Consider the following 17,314-nt stretch of genomic DNA (forward strand, 5'->3'; position numbering starts at 1 on the left):
CCAGAAAGAATAATAAGAGTAATATTAAAACTAACTAGCTACCGCCATTGTTGGAAACTAAGCTGGGCCGCGCTATGAATTCTGGGACACAGCTGCTTCTTCTTCTTCGGGGTTTAACGGCAGCTGGCATCCTTGTACATGCTGTGCTGCCATCTTCTGTTTCAGTCCGTTATTACACTCTTAAATCCTGCTATTATTCCTGCGTCTTTTGCGATCTTACAAAGCTTCAAACGACACGTCGACTATTAAATCAGTCGTCGACGATTTTGATAGTCGACGTAATCGTGACTAGTCGACAAATCGTGGCAGCCCTACTCTTAACGAGACATTTAAATAGAAATGTTTACATCTGTGAATATAGGGTTGAATCAACTTATGCGGTAACTTCACCTTCAGCTCTCTCTTTCAATTCTGATCTCTCCTGAGCCTTTATGTGTAGCAGGATCACTGTAGGCATCGTGATTATATGGGATCTAGGTCAGTGAAGATGTGGTAGTGTGTGTGTGTGTGTCTGCATGACATCACCTCCTTCCCTTTAAATAGCTCTCAGTAGCTTATGACACTGAAGTTGTAGCTATGCAGTGAGTAGATACTATAGGACATTAGGAAGAGGCTCTTAAGAGTGTGGATACTATGGCACTACAATGTCGCTGTTGTGTGTGTGGGCACGTGTAGAAAAATGGTTTCAGACAATATGTATTCCTCATGCCCTCCTCTCCTAGACAGTACAAACTCATGTGCTCCTTCTGTATGCTGGGAGTGGCCTGTATAACACGGTCTTGTGGCTGCATGCAGATGAGTGTGTATGCATGTGTGTTTGTGCGCGTAAATGTAGGCAGCGAGGCACACCCATGGTTAACCTCAGTTACTGGTGCACTTTTATTCAGGATGTGACAAACCAGCAGCATATGGCAGCATTCCCTGGACTCTTGCTTTGCTTTAAGGTGATCTGCATGCTATATAGCTCTTGTGCTAGCATCTCTCTGCAATACAGTGGTTCAGCCCATAGCCGTGACTCTGCAGTGGAGGTGTGGGTCAGGAAGGAGAGGGGAGGGGAAGGGTACCTGCACTGTCAGCAACATCCACGCACTCCATCCATCTTTCTCTTGCTCTCTCACTCTCATTTATCTCCTCCACTCTGGCCCTTTCCCTCTCCTCCCTGGTGTTTGTCAAAATGCTTAGTCATTGCGGTAACTCAACAGCCGATATAATACATTAGCATAAAGTTTTACTACATCTACTTTTCCAATTAAACTACAGTGTGGCAAACCACTTCACACACACACATGACAGCTGATTAAAACAACCTTAGCCTAATCCAAACTCGTATATCTTCCTTCCTGCAGCCCAAGCTGATGGCTAAAGACCTGCTGGACCTTGTGGCCTCTCACTTCAACCTAAAGGAGAAGGAGTACTTTGGAATTGCATACACAGATGAAACGTAAGTTAAAATAAAATATTATGTCACTCAGTCTTTAATTTAACTTAATTGTTTGGATTTTTTCAGTGCTGTAACATGAGATCACTGTAAATGACACCAGCATCAGATCTGATACACAGTTGGTAGCAGTAAAGTTATTAAAGCAACATGTGGGTCAGCAGTAGTGTAATCATAGGCAAATTTAGTATCAAAGTTCAGGTGCTGTTTGTTGTGCACATAGGCAAAGCAACAAGGATATCAGAGGGGAGTGCACGTGAACATGGCTTCTGATTTCATGGTTGGCTGAAGCCAGTGTCATGGACACTGATGTCGTGGACAGTGTGTTTGTAGATGCCAATGACAAAGATAGAAAGCCTTAAATAAATGCTATAGAGTTAGTGTCAAGGATAATGAGTAGTAGCAGGTATGGTTTCTAATTACATTTGATTGCGTTCAGTTTTGAGGTATAATTTAAAATCTTTTTCCACATGGCTACCGTTCCACAACAACCGTTTATATTTTACTCTGTGTGCCCACTAATTGGACTTTGTAGCACTAGTGAACAAAACTGATAATGGTGGACTAAATGTAAAATATATACTCATAGATTAACTTAAGTTGTAGCACAGTGTACAAAAGCACCACTTTAATAATGTGGCATTTGGTTTTGGATTGGTTTTCTCTTGAGGAATTCCCAGAGCACTTTTCCTGTTAAGGCTTAATTAACTATGAAATTGAAAAGAAAAATCTAGTTTAGCTTACATGTCTAATTTGTCTTTTTCTTGTTGTTCAGTGATTTAAAAAATTAAAAAAAAACAGATTTATTTTGTCAGCAACTGTCTTTATCATTGTCGGTAAAGCAAAGAATGAAGATCTGTGAAGATCACATTTAACCGTGAAGTGAAGTGATGTGGGTGGTTATCTTTCTCTGGACTAGCAAAGATCACAAGTCTGTGTTTGCCAGTAGGCTTGCCATGAGAGCTGTGCTTGAAATGCAAACATGACATTCAAATTAGCTTTGTTGGGCTTTCTGACCTAGAAAGGCAGAAACGCCACGGCATGATAGTGATGCCAGCGATTTACATGCAGGCAAACATCGCCATGGCCGTTTTGCCTTTCTGTTTTTGTTTTATCTCATGCATCCACTGATGTCAAGCAAGACTGGCCTCTGCTCTTTGGTATTTACATGGTAGCGACTACTGCCAGTGTCTGTCCAGCGAAGCATTGTCCACTATAGAGTCTTAATTCTGTGATGTGTAGATTTGTTGCTTTTGCCTGGGGAGAGGAGACGCCTGAGCTCTGACCGCTCACTGGTCAAAGAGGCTGCGTGTTGGGGACAGGAGGCCAAGAGATTGAGAGACAAGAAACAGAAGAAGGGAGAGTTTGAGAGAGATGTTGCTCAGTTGCTCAGGAGACCATGCAGGGTAACCAGGGTGACAAGCTGTCTGTGCGGTTTTTCTCTCTGTTGGAAACAAAGAGAGAGAAACGAGAGGGGAGGGAAGAGAAGAGAAGAGGGGGACAGAGGCAAGCAAAGTGTGACAAAAAAGATAAATGGGATGGCTTAAGTAGAAAGTGTTCTGTTTCATGAGATGAACCTTTGTGTACCCTAGTTTGATATTAAGACATCTCTGAATTATAGTGTTGATTGTATGGTTGTTCTTCCCCATCAGGGGCCATTTTAGTTGGCTGCAGCTGGACCGCAGGGTATTAGAACATGAATTCCCCAAGAAGTCTGGTCCCATTGTCCTCTACTTCTGTGTCAGGTGAGTCTTTCTTCTGCAAGTTAGTCCCCTCACACCAATCATTGTCTGATTGCAGATGTATGTGGGAACGAAAGAAAGAAGTCTGTACGTTCTTGAGTATACTCACACATTCATGCCATAATAGGAAGAGATTAATACGATTAGTTATGAAAAGCCCCTGTGAAATTGTTCTGATCGCAGTGTTTACTTCCCACCACAGGGCCTCTCAGCCAATGGCAAGCCTCTCATACTTCATCAGAATGCACTGCATGCAGATAGCATCGGATTCATGGCGACTGTACTCGAAACAAACAAACAAACAAAATACCAGAAACCTTTTTCCTATAAGGGTAGGGTTTGGGGAGGTGGAGAAATCAGCACTGTGCATCTTTATGTTGAAGCTGTTTGACAAAAAACACTCGCAAACTCATTTATAAAAGGTCCTTTTTCAGTGGAACACTGAACAGCACAGTCATTATCCTTGTTTTGTATAAGCCCACCATGACTTTCTTGCTGTTGCTTAACTGTAGTCATCTCTTCGGTTAAAAACAAAATGCTTCTTTTGACCAACTGTGACAGGATTATAAAACTGCACCACAGTTCACTCGTTTTCTTTCCACCGACCCTCCTGTAGGACAGAAGAATTGCAATACAGACACAGGCATGACCAAAATTCAGCATATAGCTGTTTATGATTGCATTTAGTGGTGTTATATATTTTATAGGCTTGTAAAAAAAAAAAAAAAGCAATCCACGTGACATGAAAAAACACACATTCCTATGCACATACAGGTTCCTCTGAAATAAAATTGGAAAAATACGAAGGCTTTATTTTGAATTGTCCTGTTTTTTTCTTTACACCGCTCAGGTTTGTGCACGAGCTGCGTCAGAGTTACATCGATATAAATTCTAGGACCGTATAATTCTCCAGCACAACATTGCTATAAAACGTTTAATAGTGTAAAGCGAAGTGATGCGCATGGACAAAATGTCAGTGAGTCATTTTCATGGTGGCATTTATATCGTGGCTCAAGTCATGAGACACGATATAAATGAGCTGTTTAGAAAAAGCATATTCTTAGCGCGCTGGCTGTATCCTGCTTAGTGGCGTCATTGCACAATGCCACAGCAATACAGTCAGAGTATCTTAATTGTGTTTATACCTGCGTTAACTAACGGTCCTGTTGTTCCCAGGAGCCTGCATATACAAGCTGTAGTGGTAGTGTTGGTGGTTAGCTGTGTGGGGTGCAGGGTCACTGTGTGTGTATTTACACAGACTAATGGGTGTTTGAGGATGTGATGGTAGTGCGATGACACTGTGAACTCTGACACCTCATTGAGGCTTCATCCCCCTTCTTCATCATCACAGTTCCGTCTAATCTCTAACCTTAATCTCTCTAAATGTCACAGTACTGAATACACCCGCTCTCAACACATCCTTACACGTGCACACATTCAGATCCAGACTGTGGACTGCAGTGGAACAACAATCAGCCCAAATGCCAGGCCTGAATCTGTTATCAATCTGAGCATATTGTTTTTAATAAGCACAATATAAGGTTTGTTTATGCGCGGGGGTGTGTTTGTCTAATATGAAGTATGATGTGTGTTTATGTGTGGGTGCGTGTTTCTCTCTGTATGTCACGTTTCTGCATTCTCATGAGGTATTTGTGTGATGCGTGCGTTCCCAATAAGTGCTAGGCAAATGCCCACCTCCTGCTGATTCAGTGGGTGCTTTTTTTGCATGCTTGCTGCTGTGCTGGCAGTGTGGGCATGTCTCATCAACCGTGCTGCTTTAATTAAATGTTCACACTGAATATTGACAAGCACCTCTCATTCTCTCTTGCAGCTCAATGGGTAACGCGAATTAAGCCCCCCCACACCCCCGATTATTGATCTGCCTGCAATCCCTCTCACTCGATGCCTATATAGACCCATAAGCACTGAAATCAACACGCGCATTTCCGATTTATATTCATAAGGACATGTTTGCTGATCGCATTGTTCACAGAGCTATATCAAGTAAACTGAACTCTTTTATGCACACCAGATGGGGGATTTAAGCTATTTATCCGCTAATCGCACCAATTCCCAGTTTGACTCCCAGCTCATTCACATCTGTGTATGACAAGCTTTACCACCAGTGATGTACCAGTGGGTGAATGAAGTGGTTTGGTTTGTAAAACTTAGCTTAGGTTTAAAGACACGATTAACAGCAAACGATTTACCATCTCTGAAGAAGATGTCAGGTGACACTTTAGAGCAGCTGAGCTATATGGAATCTTTTTGATGTGTGTTTTCACCAGAGAGGAGATAACAACGAGTAGCTTCCTGGTGCACCATTCCAGCTTCCCTCTGGCTTTGCAAGCATTCATGAGCTAAATTTAAACTGCATTATTGTGTTAGTTCCCTGCTCACCGCTCTGCCAGAAGTGGGTTACTGTGTTTCTCTCGCCAGAAAGTGACAGCATCTCTGTGTGTGGTAGTACTCTGTGTTTGTGTGCGAGCGCGTGTGATCACTGCACACTGCTGATGATGCACAGCGAAGTGCATCATGTGCACATTCAATCTGCGTGTGTGTGCGTGCATATTCACATTGAGGAATGTGCACACACTCACAAACTGATAATGAATCACTGCCAGCCACTGTGGCGATGTGGTGTAAGGGGAAGGGAAAGGATTTTGGCATAAGTGATCAGCCTTTGGTATGGTGCGCCCCCATCTGGTCACTTTCACCACTGCAACCTTTCAGTCACATCTGCACAGTTTCGTTTTCATAGCTTTCCTGCATGCTAGCTTCTGTTTTTGAAGCAAACACAAAAAACACTCCTTGATGTATCTTCTTTCTGTTTCCTGAAGGTCAATGAACACCCTTGCTTACTTTGAAGCTGCAGGAGTGTTTATATTTTCTTCTGTGTTTTCAGGTTCTACATAGAGAGTATATCCTACCTGAAGGATAACGCCACCATTGAACTGTTCTTTCTTAATGCAAAGTCCATCATATACAAGGTAAATAGCTAGTTTTTTTTATGCATTTCAAGTACTGCTGGTTTCATCTCCTTCTCCTTTGGTTTATCTTTACATGCTATATGAATGATATGAATCCTCTGTGAAATTGCATTTAAAGCCAAGCTTTTTCTTCTGGCCTTAAATCATTTTTGGCTTTCAGTGGTTACATTTTATGGTGAAATTGCATAGAGTGCTGGGCTTCATGTTGCGTGCCACTTCCTTAGCCCATTTTTCTTTCTAAATGAAGAGATGCCACAAGAGGAAAGCTTGGACCTCGGTCCTGCGTGCTGATTTGCTGAAGCAGAAAATGTGAACCATGTGCATCATCTGTTACCCGTCATGTCATGCGCTGCTCCACATTTCAGCAACTAGCAAATGATTTTCATTGCCATCTGTCAGCGCTACGCCACAATTACTTTGGCTGTTTAAATAGCAATTTAAATTATGCACTGGAATACATACTTCCAGAAAGTTGCCTAAAGAGACAATTTAAAGGAGGAAAGATTTTGGAATTATTTTACCACTCAGTTAATATGGTACATTTTTTTAGAGTAAGGAGAGGCTATCCACTTCACTTAACTGGTTAAAATTCAAGCAGGGGCATCTAGTTATAGTTTGGTCAGCATACAGCACATTTATAGACACCAGTATCTAACAGTTATGTAATTTTTCCAGAAGAGGGCGTGTGCAGCCTGAAACTGTAAATAACTGAGCTGAAATGTTCTAATAAAGCCTTGTAGAAAACTGTGAGAGTGTCTAAAGACTCATTTTCTTTGTGCTAAAACGTCTTGTATGTAGCAAGACATTCAAATATCGGCAGTTGCAATATTTCAGGATGGTTAAAAAGGCTGGCAAAGTCCCACAAAGGGAAGGATTCATGCTCAGTCCAGCTAGTAAACATGTTAAAGCGTCTTCATCAAGATACCAATTTTTATCTGCTCATTTATTACAACTCATATTAGCTAAATACCAGTGTAGGAAAGCAAAAAAGAAAGAGAAACAGCACAGCGTAGCAGATATAAATGTGCTTCCTGCAGTCACTATTCTTGTAGTTTCTGCTGTGCTGTGAAAAAACAGTACAAACACACACAGTGTGTGCTGATTTGCAGCCTCACTGGGTGGTACACCCACGTTAGGTTTGTTCTGTCTAGTGTTTCATCCTGGCTGTTTGATCCTCCATCAAATTAAGAGGTGAATTGTAAAGGGCACATTCCTGGGATAGGTGACCCACTACTCACTGCCCACTAATCCTCTCTGTTAATGTACACATATCATGTCATATATATGTTTACTCCCAAAGTAAGTATTTGGCAAATTTTTCACAGGAACGCACCACATGTCACTAAATCACAAATGTTTGTACCAGTGTTGCATGTCTGTCTCTGTCTGTTCTCCCTGCTTGTTGCTTATCTCTTCATCTACGTGTTATATAACAGTAGTAAACATGCATGCATCCATGGTTAAATTCTGAGTTGGTATAGCAATATGTAATGCTAATACCCATGACCACTGACATTGGTAAATGCCATCTTAGGACAATATCAGTCAACAGGGTTTGATATTGGCAGATACCTGTAGATCAGTGCGTCCCTAGTAATGCATTTAAAACACACACTGGTAAATGTTCTCAGTAATCAAAAACCAGAGCATCCATGCTCACCCTCAACCCCTCAACCCCCTCTCCCAAACCCCTCCACTTTGTCTCTAATCTTTGATCTCTTTCTGCATGAAGACATCATGAAAAAAAGAAGGGTTATTGGCATCTAAGTGAAAGGAAATATCATCTTATCTCGACTGATGAAATGAGTGATCATTTCAGGAATGTCCACTTTTTACCCCCACAGGGATCAAAGTGTGTTTTATTTATTTGTGAATGTCTCCAATGGCCTTTGCTCACTCCTTTTCTCCCCTTTTTGCAGGAGCTAATTGAAGTAGACAGTGAGGTTGTCTTCGAATTGGCTTCCTACATTCTCCAAGTAAGCTTGCGCGCGTGTGTGTGTGTGTGTGTGTGTGTGTGTGTGTGTGTGTGTGTGTGTGTGTGTGTGTGTGTGTGTGTGTGTGTGTGTGTGTGTGTGTGTGTACCACAAGTTATTCCAGGGGCTGTTCTTTTCTGAAACCGTTTGAAGTTTTCCTCCAAACTATCTCCACAAGCCTTTGATCCTAATTGACGATGATTAAACTCACATTATCTACTGCAGTAATAATTGTGAGCGATTAAACTCTCATTATCTAATGTAGCTATCAATTTGACGTTAATCTGCAGTAACGCTGGGAGGTTTCAAATCCTAAAAACCTCAGTTGACTTTGGTAACACAAATTTTGGTCTACCAGATAAATGGTGGACAGGAATAGCTGTTGTCACAGAGAAGCACTTACGCTTCACAAATCCTCCTCGACTCCAGCCCTTTCCCTTTCCTGTCCCTTTCTCGGAGTAGGTAAGTCAATTAACCGTGGTTCGCAAGGTCATGTTACACATAAACTAGGCTGAGTAATGTGGGTGCGTGTTTTCGGCCTCTGTGTGCAGGTGCAGACACACAGTGTCAGGTATCTGCTCCGTAACTCTTCAGAAGTTTCGTTCCAGATGGTCGTTTAATGTTTCTCCTTGATTCCAGCATAAAAAAACTTAAAAGCACATTTTATGGCCACTGTTTAGTGCTCACATATCCACCTGTATAAATTGTCCTATCATCTTTGACCTCCTTTTCCCCTTTTTTCTCTTTCACAGGAGGCTAAAGGTGATTTCACTAGGTATGTATACTCATAGTCATCATAGCTATTATGTCCTTTTTGAGGTTGTTAAAAGCAACAAAGCTACTAAAAACTAAATATGCTAACGGCTAACAAAGTATCTTGACATTTTCAAGGACTGGATGTGGTTTATGGTCTGGATGTGGTCCTTTGCTCCCCTCTTGATCACCTATATCTGTGCCTTTAATTTGATTTACCTCACTTTCTTATTTTTCTCCTACCAGTTTTGAGCCGTTCGGATTTTCTCTTTTCTGCTGGGTTATATTTTCATTTTTGACTTATTAGGGGAAAAAATACTAATTTATGTGCAAGTTTTATGTGAGCTGGGGACCTCATGTGGCCCTTCTGATATTCATCTGTGTGATGTTGGCTTAAATGTATGTGATTCCTCATCCCTTTATTGTAGCATGAAAAACATACTACTACAGCAATCACCTTTGACCTCATTTCAACCAGTGAAAGGAGTAAATAAACACAATAGGGATGGAATGTGACACACTCTGGAGACATTACTTCACATTCCTACCCTTTTTCTTCCCACACATACACATAAATCTTTTTTTTCTAAAAGCTCATAGTTCCTGCCCTTTGCATTTCTCATCATAACTTTAGTTTTACGTCTCCTCCTAAAATACAGTTTTCAAGCCAAACACCTGATTTCCTTTGTTAAATGCATATCATATTGTTCCCAAAGAATTCAGTAAATTGACTGATTTTCAGTGCGGCTTATGTTAATCTGACTACGTTTCAGTAATCTTAATTGAATCTTAGTAAAACAGCGCTTCATTTCTCTCTGCATTTAACAGTTTAAAGAAAAAGATTTGAACAAAACACTATTTTTTTGGATGTTTTTCTGCACAGCTTGCACTTCAGATTGTTATCATGTATCCCAAAGTTGTCCACCCAACTGGTATACTTAATAAATAGCTACATAGTGAGTATCAGTCAATGCAGACGCACAGCTGTGTTCACACATTAAGGAACAGACGGGCAGGGTGGATGGATCTCTGCCAGGGCTTTAGCTCATAGGTTGTCATGTTCCCAGGGCTTTCCCCAATCTTCTGAGGCCTAGGCAGAGGCCGGAGAGAGGCTGGGGGATTAGAGTTGGGTATTAAGACCTCCTGCCGCTGGAGGTCTGAAAACTGAATCTGGGGCCAAGTTACTTTAGCTGTCTGTATGCTTCCCGGTCTCATTTAGTCTTTCTCAGTCTTAATCTTTTCCTGTCCCATTCCTGTTTTGTTTTGTTTTTTTGTATCGCCTTTTATCTTTCTTTATTTTATCTTTGTGTCTCAGCTTCTGTCGCTCTTTTCTTTCTTCTGCTTCCAGCTGTCAGTGTCTACTCTCCGCAGCTGTTCAGACAGACCACAGAAGCATTTAGACCGTGGACATTTACTCCTGTCTCTTAACCAAATGTCCCTTCTTCCAAAATGTTCTAAAGTTCATTTTAAGACTTGGAGAAAATCCTTTTTTTAATATTTAATTTACAACTTTTTTTAAGTTGTCCCCTTTCTACAGTTGATAGATATCTTCCAGGTTTGTGTGAAACTGTTGAGAATAAGTGTCGCTGATCAAGTCTGCTCTTTTTCTTTCACAGTAACGATGCAACTAGGTCTGACCTGAAAAAGCTGCCTGCTCTACCCACCCAGGCCCTAAAGGAGCATCCGTCACTGGCTTACTGGTGAGACACTTTTACCCAGAAAAACCCACCAAACGTTTTATAAGTTCACATGTTGTTTATCGTCTTGCTGATATTTTCCTCTTTTCTCTTTATCCCACCCCCCTACAGTGAAGATCGGGTCATAGAGCATTACAAGAAGCTCAGCGGGCAGAGTAGAGGGCAGGCAATCGTTAAGTAAGTGTGTAAATGTCTTATGTATTCACACAGAGATAAGGTGGTAACGCCTCTAAGAAATCCCCCACATTTTGGCTGGTGGAGTGTCACCCCAGTTTGTGACTCCAGTAAAAGCATTATGTGTTTCACACAACTGCACTGGGGTTTAGTGTGGCATGGCCATGCCAGCTCTACCCTTCACGCAGATGTTGAATCGGTTCTGTGACTACCTCTGCTGAAGCCTTAAAAGCACAATAACAATTCCCCCCAGTTCTGTCTTTGTACAGTACCTTTCACTTAGACGTGTGAGGGGGAATAAAGACACAAACACTCTGCCTTGAACAGGGGCTTTGTGTGAAGGGGGCTTATGCTTTTAGTTATGTTGGTCCAGCATATTGAAAGCTGTCTTCTCTGTAACCCTTACATGTCTCTCTTTCTGCTCCTCACAGTTATATGAGCATTGTAGAGTCTCTACCCACATATGGAGTGCATTACTATTCTGTAAAGGTACAGTTTTACTGCTCTGCCGTTTCTTTTTTTCTCACACATGCACCGCACACCACACACATTTTTTGTTCACTTTGGATCTCTAATCACCCAGTTGGGATTTTTGCACACATGATGGAACTTAAATTTTTACTGTTCCATTTGTGCAGTTTTTTCTACCTCTCTTTAACTTTCCCTTTCTTCCCCTTTGAGTCTTGCACAGATGCACAGCCGTTCCTGAGCTATTTTTGTTGTGTTACAGGACAAGCAGGGGATCCCATGGTGGTTGGGTCTGAGCTATAAAGGCATCTTTCAGTATGATTACCAGGACAAAGTTAAGCCCAGGAAGGTGAGATAATGCTCTTCCTGATCTATCTACCGCACAAACTAAACCGTTCCTCCTTCACTTTTTAAATTCAGTTTATTTCACCCCAAGAAGAGAATTTATTCAGGGAACATGTTGCTTTATACGGAAAGCTCTCTGTCTTTCTTTTTTTACAGTTCCTATCGCCTATTGTTCCATTCAGTCATCAAATGTATTGTGTTTGCAAAGAGCACTAACAATGTTGTATAATTATTACTATCTGGAGATGTTCAGTCTTAGAATGTTTTGCATCCTGTCCTTAATTTATTTCTGCCTCCTCCCAGTCATTTCACTGTGTGGGTTATCTGCAAAAACAATTCTTACCTCACCTTTGACTTCCAGACTGGTTTCAAGCCTTGATCTCTGCCGTTCACCTTTGTCTCGAAAGATGTTATTTGTGTTAACAGCGTCCTTGCACACTGATTGCCCACTAAGACCCTTACTCATACACAAACAGATGCACACTCTCAGAGACAGGAAATGGACTGAACACTGAACTCACCATCCTGACGAATGCTTCCTGTCACCCAAATGCTTTCCTGTTTGCCACTAACGTGTTTTGAGTGTGTCATAATTAGTGCATTCCAGTCACCAAGCCTGAAATTATGTCTCATTCAAGTGTGCTAAATCTAGTGGTTTCCTTGGTGTTAAGTAACCATGGTGATGAAAAAAAGGAGTCTGTGTATCTCACATCACCAGGTCATTCTGAGAAAACTCCGGATTGGTTGCAAACCGTGTACTTTTTTGATATAAAGCACAGGCTTACACTGTAAATTAAAGTTAAGTTGTGCAGCATGAATGGACTGGTATTTATATATGAAGTAACCGATTTTACACTACCCATGTGTTTATGGATTTATATTTAGAAGTTCTGAGTTGAGCATTTTGGTTGTTACCACCTTTTTTGGAACATACATTCAGCAGAAACTTCATTAATTTTATATACATACATATATATATATATAGGTTTTGTAGACTAAAAACTAACAATTGAGGCCATAAACCTATCAGGAAAACATGTCCTGAAGTTTTAAATCAGGAGACTTCCCTTACACACTGTTTAAAAGAATGTAGAATTAAGTGAAGTGAAAACCTTCCATATAGGTTTCCCTTCCCTCCCATTTTTCTTTGCTGTAAATTTTTCAGGCAGGTAAACAATGGTATATATTTGTCCGATGTAATTCCCATCAAAAACTTGAAGGGCTCTCTACTAAGACTGATGCTATAACGCTATTGCTTAAAAACCGAGCTGGTTCTTCTTCGCCAGCTTCCATGGCATTCTATCCAGTATTTTTTCAGCACCTTTGCTGAGAAACAAACAAACAACAAGCAAACTATACCTCTGTCTGGACAGAGAAAACAGAAGCAGGGGCCACTTTTTGAGAAGTGCCAGCTTATCAAGCATTCAGCTGCCATAGCAACAGTCAGTGTGACTCAAGGTCCATTAAGCTTTGGTGCTGACACCCTGACTTTGTTCTCCTTTCATACTCACCCTCCCTTATTTCTTCCATGCATTTGAGAGCAGAGAATGAGTGAGATTGGGCCTCTTTATCATGTTTTGACTCAAGCTGAAACCAAAAACTGACAAATTTGTTTAAAAAATTATTCACATTTTTATTTCTATATATGACTTTTAATTTCTATCGTATTTGCTGAATCTGGGTTATTTAGGTTTTCGGGAGAGAAAAAAATCTCGCTGATGATTTAGAAGTCTCAAAACACACTTTGCATCACATATTACGCACTAGGCATTAAAGGGTTAATAAAACATTACATATTCAGCTAAACTCCACTGAACACAGTGAAGGTTTGTTCAATAATCAGATGATAAAAGAGAGTTAGCACTTCTTCTTTCCAGAGATGTGTTCTAGAAAAGACGAAGGTCATTCGAATGCTAGTAAGTGAGTGTCACCACTATTTTAACTGCAGGAAGTGCAGATTTGGTGATTCGTCAGCCCACAAGTCAGATGGATTCCAGCAATCACTGACTCACAGTGCAACCACTGTTAAAGTTTTCATTACTGTAAATCTGGGAGATGGAGGAGCAACGCTGATTATGAGACATTTTGGGGCTGTTGTCTTTGGACACAGGAACAAAAAACCCTAATGAATTAGAGAGTAGCTTCACGCTGTGGTGTACAATAGCTGTGCACTAAAAGTAGTTCTCTTTAATTAGTTAGTTTTTATAAGGGGAGATCCTGTTGTTTCTAAATGCAAGCAACCTACCACACCCTCAACTTTTTTTTATTAGTGGTTTTAAAATACCTCCTCCATTCTTACCACATGCTAAAAGCGGACACACTAGAACAGTTCATCATGGCAGGGGTTTACAGTGGACCCACACACTGTTCTAATACTTCATTAGTGTCTTGTGACTTACTTAAGCAGAGATGATAGAGTCTGTTAGTCACAGACCGGGAAAAAACAGTATGATTAAATAATAAGAATATTTAAGTTAAAAACCCCTTCGTCTTTGTCAGCATCTGTTTTTGTGTTCTTTTTCCGAAACATTGAACAACAAGTTTTGTGACAACTGGTGCGCACTGGAACCCCACCCAAGGGTTAAACAATAGTTTTTGGGACTCCTAGTTCCAGTTATAGAAAAGAATACCTGGCTACACTATAGTTAAACCAATGTAAGCTATTTAAACTTTCTATTCTTTCAGTGGGCCTCTGGGAGTCTGCTACACCAAAGAAAGGCGTTTACACTCAATCAGATGTGACCTTTCATCTCCAGTGGATGTGTGTTTTTGTGTGCAAACATTATTGTGAGACAGACGTGGCTCCGTGCACACGGGCACCTCGTGTGTTTATGAATAATGACCAGTCACTTCCTCTGTCTGTGTCTGATTGTGCCATTGTCTGTAAGGCTTCTACAGCCAAATCGAAGAGGATTTATATCCACACGCACATGCTGAACCTTCAGCCTGATAACAGCAGCACCCGCCGGCTTTCACTGGAGTTCCCGAGGAAGAAGCTGCCAGCATGTTTTTATCAGATATTCAAGATATTAACAGAAGAAAGTCTTTTTTAATACAATAGGTTTATGTAAGAAGAGTACTTACATAATCTGGTATATACTTGAAAGCAAAAATGGCTAAATTTAAAGTTCAGGGTGGCATAATTGTGTCTCTTTGTAAATAAGGTGGCTCAAACAGATTCAAATACCTTCTGCGTACACGTACAGCTTATCCGCAAACATCAAAGTGCACTTTCAAAATTGCAGCAAGTCTGTCCAGCTGACAGTGAGGACAGTTTTAGTGGTTTCGTGCTTGAACACAGTTACAAACAGTTACAAACACCTATCTAATCTCCACAGCTCTGGCCCATATGTAGCCAACACTCACACAGTCACTCGTTCCATTTCTACTCTGCCTGCTATTTTTAGCAGCATGCTACATTAGCACTTAACACTCCATTGACAACGTGCAGTACAGTAAAAGTTTTGATAAGATCACTGATTTTCTTTCATCGTGCACCCACAGGCACGCATGACTGTTTTGGGTTTTTTTGTTCATAATATTCCCCCCCCCCCCCTTTTTCTCCCTCTCATCCTTCTGTCCATTGTTTTCCCAAGCTGTTAAAATTCCTCGGCTGTGACCTGTTCCTCCCTTCACACCCTTTCTCCTCTTCCCCTCCCGTTTTCGTTTTCGCCTTATTTCTGTTCTCCTGTTTGATACTCGTTTCATGTTTCTGTGTGTCTCTTACAGCTGATAGATGCAGACCGTCTTGTGTTCTTAAGCAGCCGACACTCTGCTCTTTCCCAAGCACGAAATACACTCAGACATTGAATGTCTGTGTGTGCAGGCAGAGAGGTCTGACTAAACAAAGCAAGGGCACTTCAATCGGCAGGACCGCAAAAAGCTTCTTTCCCCCGTATCACGCCCCAGACCCCTCATCACACACACACCACAACCGCAGCCCAGAGCAGAGCCCACAGTCCCTCAGGGAGGGAGGAGGGGTCAGAAGGAGGGGAGGCACAAACGCCCCCTCACTTTTTAACGCTCCTAGCAAAGCTCTAGGAGAGGAGGAAACTTAACTTTACACACTTTCTCTCCGCCAGCACAAGCACATGCTTACAGATGGTGAGCACCCACCACCTCAGAACTTTCAGCTTCCCTGCGCCTGGGAGGATTTAAGATACACATATGTTTTGGAGTACGTCTAGAGGGAACTTTTCTTGCCCAGCTGGGTTTGGCTTCTTTTAGAGCGGCGCTGATGGTTGTCAAAGGATCGGAAAGGAGGCAAAAAGAAAGTGAGATCTCCAAAGTGAGATCATCCAGTGCTGGGATCCTCTGTGGACACGACTGCCTGGTCTGGACCTGATCATAGAGCTCCAGATTAGGTCCTCCTCTCTTACCAACTCCTCCTTTTCAGCCCCGATTCCCCCCCTCCTCTTCCTCCTTACCCATTGCATTTTCTTTCAAAACAAATTGGAACATACAGTGAAGAGACCCGGCTGAAAGCTGCGCGGATTTAATGTGAAGCACGTTTTTTCTGTGAGAAGTCCTGAAGAGTTTCTGTTTTTCCTAAATCTCAGGTGTTCCAATGGCGTCAATTGGAGAACCTCTACTTCAGAGAGAAGAAGTTTTCGGTGGAAGTTCATGACCCCAGGAGGTAAATTTATATCACAAACTGAAGCTGAGATTGATTTGATGCCGTTCTTTTCTAAGAAACCGTTTAATTATCAAGCATTCGTGTCCTCTTTGTCCAGAAGTCCTCATTGGACGATCGTGATCTTAAATCAGTAAATTTAATGATGAATGTTCTTGCAATTGATCTGTGGTCTCAAGCCTAATATCTGGAACTCATAAAAGTCTTACATCAGTTAAGAAATGCCTTCCAGTAGCTTTTACTGTAAATTACCACTGCGGCCCGAGTCAATATGTTGAGATTCAGATTCCATACTGCGCGGTACACGGAAAGAGAGATAGAATCTAATTGAGTAATGGCTGAAAAATTTGTCTTGGCAACAGTGCAAGATATTGAGGATGTCCTGGTGGAGCCCGCCACGGATTGAAAGGCTGATTATTAACACGCTCGTGCAGCCACATGCATGCAAAGAATACATGCGCTCTAGTGCTCGCGCACACAAACATGCACACATATATGTTAAAACCCTTGGTAGTTGACCACAGAAGGATAGATGGCTGTGCGATAGCTCTTTTGCGGAGGAAGTGACCTCTCTTGTGTTTATTTAACATGGCTATATGTGTGGAGTGTTATTCCAATGACAGAGGGAATGGGAGAAAAAGAGACAGACAGGGTGAAGCAGAGAGCAGCGGTGTTTTCTTTAAAGGAAGCTGTCATTAGAGGGAGCTGGTCTGTTGCTCAGCTACAGATGTGTGTTTAAAAAAGGATGACTAAACAATGGGAAACATCGTGTGTGGCTTTGCAAAATGTATCTCTATCAGGACAGTTCTCCTCAGGCTTCAAAAGAAGCTCGCTCTCTAAGTAGCAGCACTAGTCACTGGAGCAGTCCAGTGGGAGTCTTTTCATTGCTGTAAACATGTAGCCATCTTTTTTATTCAGTGTATATAAGGAGGCTTTGTGTCCGCTCCTACTGTAGGGCGTCGGTAACGAGAAGGACGTTCGGTCACAGCGGCATTGCTGTGCATACCTGGTACGCCTGTCCTGCCCTCATCAAGTCCATCTGGGCCATGGCCATCAGCCAGCACCAGTTCTACCTGGACCGCAAACAGAGCAAGGTCAGTC

At 41.7% G+C, this 17,314-nt stretch overlaps 1 protein-coding gene across 13 annotated transcripts in view; it reads left to right on the forward strand.

Annotated features, from left to right (window-relative positions):
- Nucleotides 1–17,314, forward strand: part of frmd4a (FERM domain containing 4A) — a 92,330-nt gene that overhangs the window by 63,038 nt on the left and 11,978 nt on the right. For 8 of the 13 annotated variants that reach the window (XM_082539887.1, XM_082539886.1, XM_082539885.1 and 5 more), the window contains exons 3-13: nt 1,347–1,441; nt 3,091–3,183; nt 6,086–6,170; nt 8,090–8,146; nt 8,896–8,918; nt 10,513–10,596; nt 10,705–10,770; nt 11,199–11,256; nt 11,498–11,584; nt 16,140–16,215; nt 17,165–17,307. In XM_082539887.1, the coding sequence (XP_082396013.1) occupies nt 1,347–1,441; nt 3,091–3,183; nt 6,086–6,170; nt 8,090–8,146; nt 8,896–8,918; nt 10,513–10,596; nt 10,705–10,770; nt 11,199–11,256; nt 11,498–11,584; nt 16,140–16,215; nt 17,165–17,307 (867 nt within the window). Of the gene's footprint in view, nt 1–1,346; nt 1,442–3,090; nt 3,184–6,085; nt 6,171–8,089; nt 8,147–8,895; nt 8,919–10,512; nt 10,597–10,704; nt 10,771–11,198; nt 11,257–11,497; nt 11,585–15,125; nt 15,945–16,139; nt 16,217–17,164; nt 17,308–17,314 lie in introns of those variants that run through there. The other 5 variants (XM_082539884.1, XM_082539878.1, XM_082539880.1 and 2 more) reach the window with 2 other exon arrangements.

The sequence above is a fragment of the Aulonocara stuartgranti genome (assembly GCF_965226115.1).
Source record: "Aulonocara stuartgranti genome assembly, chromosome: 7".
Classification (NCBI taxonomy): Eukaryota; Metazoa; Chordata; class Actinopteri; order Cichliformes; family Cichlidae; genus Aulonocara; species Aulonocara stuartgranti.